At 43.2% G+C, this 7,994-nt stretch overlaps 1 protein-coding gene across 1 annotated transcript in view; it reads left to right on the top strand.

Annotated features, from left to right (window-relative positions):
- The window catches only part of KANK4 (KN motif and ankyrin repeat domains 4), a 38,797-nt gene that overhangs the window by 20,492 nt on the left and 10,311 nt on the right, over positions 1-7,994 (top strand). The window contains exons 7-8 of the mRNA XM_025052110.1: positions 725-935; positions 7,454-7,596. Coding sequence (XP_024907878.1) covers positions 725-935; positions 7,454-7,596 — 354 coding nt within the window. The remainder of the gene's footprint in view (positions 1-724; positions 936-7,453; positions 7,597-7,994) is intronic.

The raw sequence follows: 7,994 nt of genomic DNA, 5'->3' as shown, positions 1-7,994 counted from the left end.
TCTAAATATGTTCCATTTTGAACACTTAGGTAATGTCACACACAGAGTTGATGTCATTCACTTTGGAACGCTCCTCATTCATTGTTCCAAGGAGCTGAATACTGCAGATAGTGAGGTCCTGCCGTGGGTTGTTCAGCCATTTTCCCTGAAGATCCTAACAAAGCTTAAAAGCCAAAACTAATTCAAGCACAGCTGTTTGGGTTTTGTTTCAAGCATAAATTGGACATGTCATTTGTCTTAGTTTTCAGCATGCATTTTTCCTATTAATAAAATGTTGTGACTTTCCAACTATGTCTATTAAAAACACATACAAGTCCTGGTAGAATTTGGGCTAAGGTCAGTATAGGCTGGCTGTATGAGCATGAAAGAGAGGGTCTTGGTTGTCCTGTGCACACAAGGGATGTGACCTAAACTTACATTAGACTCCAACTGTCACCTAGTGAAGTGCTTTGTTACTGGCTACTGGGTTGCCCTCCCAGTCCTCCTTTCTACCTCACATGGGGGGAGGGGAGTGGCAACTGCACAGTGGCAATGTTGCTATATCCTGGACCCTACTAGCTCTGAGACCTCCAGGAGTAAATCACATGGCGAGTTGGAAGGAGCTGAAGAGATAGAGATGGACTCTTCCAAAGGTAACTTTTCCTAGTGGAAACTGACACTCTCGCTGAAAACTAGCACCCCAGGCCAGATAACCTTCTGGCATTGGATTCTCTTGGTATTTCAGAGGCAAAGCTTGAACACCATCAGTCAAGAGTGGTTCCGTGTCTCCAGCCGGAAGTCATCTAGTCCTGCTGTGGTGGCTGCCTATCTCCAGCCTCACTCCCCACACTTCCTAAGGCTGCTTGTCAACTTGGCTGATGGGAACGGGAACACAGCTCTTCACTATAGTGTGTCCCACTCCAACTTCTCCATCGTGAAACTGCTGCTGGAGACAGGTCAGAAATGGTTGCATTCGTGCAGCCCTTGTCCTTCCTGGAAGGGCAATTCTCGTACTCACTTCTTTACAGCAAGAAGATTCTTCATTCTTCTGAGTTCCGTCTGTATTCTAGGAACTAGACTAGACGATTTGCCTTTATTATATCATTTGTTCTTCACCATGCTCTTGTGATGTGGGTGTGATTCTCATGTTGCAGATAAGGAAACTGAGGCTCAGAGAGTTAGAAAACTTGCTCAGGTCACAGTGCAGGTAATTGGTAGTCTAACTCCAGAGCTACACCACACGCATCTAGGAAAGGTCACGTTCTACCATTTACGTAAGTACTTTTTAACAAAGTTTATGGGTCCATTTGACTAATTTGACTCAATTTGATTGATTCATGCTTCATCAGATATGTGTAGACTATGTATGAGGGCCACACTGGCTACTACCGAGTTGGAAAGATGAGCCAGGTGTGAGCCCTCTGTGTCTCAGAAGCTTAGAGCCTGATAACCAGGGTGGAGCAGGGTGATGGTTTATAGGAGAGAGATAGAGAACATTATTTTGGGTCTCAGAAGGAGTGAAATAATATCCTATTCAGGGAGCAGGAAAGGCACACTGAAGCAGAAAGAGTCCCAGAAGGCAGAGAAATGTCCCCAATAAAAAGAACACTGTAGAATTCGAGAAAGGAAAATCTGGAGACCAGAAAACTTCCAGTTTGAATGGGATGCGAATTAAGTTCAGGGAGGTAAGTTGGAGCCACAGCATGGAGGACCTTGAATGCCAGGTTGAATAGTAATTAAGTTCAGGGAGGTAAGTTGGAGCCACAGCATGCATGGAGGACCTTGAATGCCAGGTTGAATAGTGTGAATCCAGGCACTGGGAAGTCTATATAGGGTCTTGGGTAGGGGAGCACCATAGCCAGGGGAGTTCTCTATGAAGGTTCCATGAAGGCTAATTTGGCAGTAGGGGTAGGAGGTAGCAGGCCAGACAAGAAGCCATTCCAGGGGTCCACAGAGAAATAATGAGGGCTTGCAATAGGTGAGGACAGTAGGAATAGAAGAGGAAAAATCCAGCGGGGCATTAGTGACTGACTGGCTGTGAGGGACAAGGGGAGTGAGAACTCTGATGTGATAAGCTTGGATGGCTGAGAAAATGGTGATGCTGCAAAGGAGGAGAAGAGCAAGTGTGGGGAAAGCAAAACAGATAATTCAGTTTGTAACAGATTTCAAATTTCCAGTGGGTCATCCAGGTAGAAATGTACAGAAGGCTGTTGAGAATTCTGGATCTGAAATTAACAGGCAATAGAGTTTTGGGTGAAGCCGGCTAGAGCATAGCCAGTGGATTCCTTTAGGGAAGGAGAGAAGCCCTATGGAAAGTCTGAATTGAGAGAAAGAGCCAGTAGAGGAGATCCAGATGGAGCTCTGTGAGAAGTAAGAGAAATATCAGGATAGTGGACAACAGGGAGGCCAATGAAGAAGAAAATGTCAAGAAGAAAGGAGATTGACCACTGAGTCAAATACCATAGTGTCCCTGAAGGATGATGCATAGGTTGGACATATTTGGGGAGGGGTCACTGGTGACTTTGGAAACAACTGTTTTGGGGGGAGGGGTTGTTGGGAGTAAACCAGCTTGCAGAGTTAAAATACGTGAAGTGCACAGAGTAGGGAAGACAGTGATATAGCATAGTAGCTAACAGAGGCAAGAGAGACTACAGAGAATTGTTTTTGTGTGTTTGTGAACATGTTTACTGGCACTGAAGAAGAATCTGAGAGACATAGACTAAGATATTAAAGACAGAAAGGACAGAGGATGCTTGATGGAGCAAGATCTTGGAAGAGTTGGAAAAGCCTAGAATCCACAGCAAAGGCAGATGAGGTCACCTGAGGCAAGATGCTGAGATATTTATTCCTCTGAGAGAGAAGTAAAAGGAAGTTAAAGGTCCAGGGAGATGAGGAAGAGGAGAGAAAGGAAGAGGAGACCACTCACTTTAGATGGCCTTGATCTTCTCAGGAAAGTAAGAACAGGATCTGGGTTTTGGCAACTGCAAAGAGGTAGTTAATAGTTAATCAAAGGGACTCTTCAAGGACTTCTGAGTGGCTCCAGAGTCTGCTGAGATGACACCATAGGGCTTACAGTAGAGCCTTTCAGCAGAGTATACGACAACATCAAGTGGTCTAGGTATGACGGTATAGACAGGTGGGTGATAGGGTTGACTGAAGATGTGTTGTTTCCAGTTGAATGTCATCTATGGGTTTAGGAAGGCTGTATGAGGGATATCTAAGAGGGTACCTATGAGAGGTATAAGGCCCCAAATGATCTTTCCAGATTAGGTAGACCCTCTGCTAAACATGTGGATAGATCTCATTTAATTCTCATAATGATCCTGTGACCCTGGATGTCTGTTTTATAGGTGAGAAGCATGACACTGAGAGAAGTCAACAGACTTGCCTTAGATCACTCAAAGACCAAGTGTGTTGCTGGTGGTGTTGTAGAAAAGTTGCAAACACTCAGACCAGCGAGAAATCAAACAGTACTCAGAGGTTTGGAGTAACTCAATTTTATTACGCTTCTCAGAAGAGCTAGTGCTCTGAAAATCTGGGCCCCGAACTTAGGGGCAATTTTATTTTTATACTCGCATTGTTACAGTTGGCATGGGCTGATTTACAGACCCCTGAAGTTGCTACAGGCTACAGGCAGTTACAGATCACAGGATTTTCTATCTAACAAGCACTAAAGTAATACATCTTTTCTAACAAACACCAAAGCAATGCATCTTTAGGGGAGGATGAGTTCTCAGTTGACTTTGAGATCTCTGGCTTTGCAACAAGCATGTTTACAGAAGCAGAAAAGAGCTGATTAAAAATGTTGGCCAATTAAGAAGGAGATTCCTCTTCAGTGTGTGGCTACCCTATCTCTCTCTCTCTAGGTGAACACCCTGTTTCTTTCTTTATATGATCTTTGCTTGTCATTTCTACCCAACAGAACTCAATTAACTCAATCGAAGGGTGTTGTTGCCTGTCTCCTTCTTTTCAGTATCCCCAGGACCTAGACCAGTTCCTGGCTCTTAGTAGGTGTCAAGTGAATATATATGTTTCGTGAGTAGACAGATGACTTCTGGGAGCTAGGTTATATTTCAATAAAATTCCAATTCTCAAAAATTCCATTAAACAGCCTTTAGGCTCCTCACCTGAATTGGTAAGTGACATGCATAATGTCAGCCTAAAGTTCTTTCTGCTTCCCATATCATCATGATGCAAGACAGGGCAAATTTCCCTGAGTGGTGGGGAGGCCAAGCCCTATGCTGAGAGAAGAGGGTCTTTCGGTGGAGAGTGTGGAAAGAATTCAACACACACGCCAAAGTTAGTGTCAAAAGGAAAGTTTGTTAGAAAAGGGGTAACACTCCACAGACAGAGTGTGGTCTCTCAGAGGCAGACAGTGAGAGACACTGAGAAGGACTTAGAGGGACAGAGACAATAGAGACGATGACAGTGATAGAGACAGAGTAAAGGCACTGAAAGGGACCCTGAGTGTACAGGGAATTCAGTTTGTATGTCATTTTTTACTTCCTATTTCCTTTGATATGGACATACAGTGAAGAAGGGGACTAGTAAGCAGCATGAAAAGGTAAAAATATGTAGAGTGAATGTCCTGCTGGCAGTTCCCAGCCTTTAATCCATAGGTTCCCCATGGTTTTAGCCATAGGGAATGACTCTTGATTCCTGTTTCCCCTTCACAGGTGTGGGGAAGGGGCTGTGAGCAATCCCAGCAGAAATCTTCCTTTGTTCTGCAGGTGTCCCCCTGGCCTGGCTGCAGGGCTGATCAGCGTATTGCAGTTTCTGATTGTGGCTTGGTTAACATTTTTTAATTCTCTTGCCTCCTCCCTACATTCATCTGAGGAAGATGAATTTACAATTTTAACAATGAACCAATTTCACTGGATTTCAGTTTTTCGTGGATTTATAGGTAGCCTAAAAGTGGTAGCTCAACTGATAAAGACACGTCATTAAAGGGAGATGCCTCTGTGTTCACTGTGCTCAGTGTTAGGGACTTTCATTATAGAACATAAATAACAATGATACCTACTGCTCTTTAAGTGTCTTCCTTATTCCAGACACAGTGCTAGGTATGATAAACACAAACACTATCATACATAATCCTTGCAGGAATTTTGAAGCAGATATTAATTGCATTTTTCAAGTGAGAAAACTGAGGCTCAGAGAAGTCAGGTAATGTGGTAAAATTCACAGAGCCAGTAAATAGCTAAGCCGGAATTCCAACTATGATCTGGGCTTTTTGTAATACCCCAAACTAGGTTTAGGGGCACTGTGAGACTTTCGGAATACCTACGATGTGCACGAAGAATCCCAAGATCTGTGGCATAGAGCCCTTGTCTTTAAGTAGCTCACAGACGTGAAAGCTGTTAATAGTTCTCCAGGTGGGTCCGGCCAGGTTGGGGAATGGACAACCTAAGACTTGGTTATAAATTTCTGCTGATGTTGACTGAGAATCTAATCAATACCCATCAGCCCTAAAGTAGTTTGGAAGCTTTTCCCTTTAACACACTGAAATAGCTAAATAGCCAAAGCATAAAGTGTGAAGGGGGAAAGGGCGGAAGGTGCCATTACTTTTCCTCAATGTAGAAGGGATGTTGAGGATGACAGATCCGTCACAGTCTCAAACCTGGGGTCCCTTCTTAAGCAGTTATGAAGCATCCAGAAAGCACATTACAGTCTACAAAGCATTGTACAGTAGTGACTCGTCATTATTGAGAATAGAGCCAACGGGTGCATCTCCACCAGCTTAGTTCTTTGTGATCCATCTTTTATTTTGCTGGCTGCCACTGCAGAGGAGAAAGCTTGTTGAATCTAAGTGTGCTGAGTCAAGAGCCTTTCCCCTCCCCTCCAGGGAGAGTTGGTTTGCTCCCTGGTGGCCGGCTGCTCTGAAGTGTCTGCTGTGACAGCCCTGGGGAGAGCTTTCAGCTCCTTTTCAAGCACCTGGGGAGGAGTCAGTCCTCACTCTACTTGAGCTACAAGTCAAGTTTCCGAAGAGAGGAACGGAAACTGTACTTGTTTACACTTCATAAAATAGTCATGGAGTAAAAATTAAAAAGTGATTAATAAGGCAATGCAAATATTCCCATCTTTATCAAGATAGAGTTATAAGACCACACATGGAATTCGTTTTCAGCTTTCACAGCCCAGCTGGTTATGGCAGTGGTCAGAGAGGCTTCAGGAAAGAAACTGCTGATTTTTCCATATCCACTGGCATCTTCGTTTCACTATGTCATATTTCTGAAAAAGTGTTTGGGGCGGGGTGGAGGGGATGTCAAACAAATGTTGGGCTTTTTTTTCCTTGCACAGAATGTGTAGGTAGAACCGACATTTTTCTTCTAAACCAGATATGTTACAATAAATACCTAAATATTCATGAGCAAATAGCAAGAGTATGAATAGTGAAAACCATTCTGGATTAAAAAAAATAATAACAGCACTTATTGAGTGTTTATTATGTGCTAAGTGCTGTTCTAAGTACTTCTAATACACAAACTCATTAAATTTCACAATAACCCTATGAGGCGGGTTCTGTTATTATCCCCATTTTACAGAGGAAATACAAATCAGGAGATTTGATGTCCTGAAATAGTTTTATTATTGTCCAAAAGAGAACCAGAGGCTTTTTGGGTAAGGAACAGTACAGGAAAGATTTGGTTTCCCCCTAAAGGTGGGGTCATTTATACAACAGATAACAGGTCGATGATCTCCTACTGTCTCCTTTGGTGGAGAGGGATATGAATGCCTATTTCCAGGACTTCAAAACAGAAATTTCTTTTGAATTCAAATTTAATACTTCATCTTTAAAATATGCCAGTTTTCTCATTCTGTTGCTAAATGTATAGTCTTAATTGTTTTAACATAATACAGTATGGAGTTTTTCCCTCTCTGTGTTTCAAGTGAGATAGTTTTCCTAGAAGATTTCCTATGCTTATCCTGTGGTGTTTTTCATGCCCCCTTGTATATTGCATAGCATATCACCAAGCCCTTGAAAAAAACCTACAAACGCGGCCATCAGCTTAAGAGTTTCACACAGACATAGAAAGAGTGAAACCTAAAATGCACAGCTGTGAGCAATGTGTGGCTGGGTAAGTGATGGGCTCTAGAGCCAGACAGACCTGAGTCCTGGTCCCACTCACGTTCACTTGGGCAGTTTATGCAGTTTCACTGACCTTCAGTGTTCTCATCTGTAAAATTAGAATAATGTCTTGTTCTCTGCTTTATGAGAAAAGTCATGGTCATTGGCCCCCTTGGCCATCTCCAACTCTGCTGTGGACCTTCTTGCTGGGTATCCTCAGAAAACCTATAAAGAACAGTAACCAGTTTTAAAAGCTGCTAAAAATGTAAAACATTGATTCCACCTCCTGGGAAAGGATTGCTCTATTCCATTTTAACCAGCAGGCAGCATCCTGTTGACCAGGCTAAAGCAGTCTTGCTTCTGGCCCCTTGAGAGTTATTCCAGGGTTTATTGCTCTTCTTGCAGGCGTCTGCAATGTGAACCATCAGAACAAAGCTGGATATACCGCCGTGATGATCACTCCCTTGGCTTCTGCAGAGACTGATGAAGACATGGCTGTCGTCTGGAAGCTCTTAAAAGAAGGAGATGTGAACATCCAAGCTACCCAGGTATGAGGTGTGAACCTGACTTCCTCTTTAATAAATGCGAGAACCTCCCAGTTTTATTATGCCGGTGAGGTAAGAAATTCCATGCAGATCCAAGTAGAGTTTTTAACCCAAAAAAGGCTGAGGCCTCCAAATGGTGTCTGTCCAAAGCCTGACCATTTGTTTCCTCAAAAGCTTCTGAGATCCAGACAGGCTGGGACAGAGGTCAGTGACCTTGTAACCTATGTCCTAGTCTGAAATTGGGCAAATTCCACCTAGACTCAACTTCTCAAACCAAATGTTCCCACAGTTAGCACGTTGAGAAGGCATTTGCCAGTTGGATACTCTAGAAGCATGATTTGCAAGTTGGCTGCTCTAGATTTATGATTAAGATGAACCTTAATCATGAATTACAAAGCGGT

The sequence above is a fragment of the Pteropus alecto genome, unplaced genomic scaffold (genome assembly GCF_000325575.1).
Source record: "Pteropus alecto unplaced genomic scaffold, ASM32557v1 scaffold25, whole genome shotgun sequence".
Classification (NCBI taxonomy): domain Eukaryota; kingdom Metazoa; phylum Chordata; class Mammalia; order Chiroptera; family Pteropodidae; genus Pteropus; species Pteropus alecto.
Note: the sequence above shows the minus strand (reverse complement) of the source record. Positions and strands in the feature narration are given on the sequence as shown.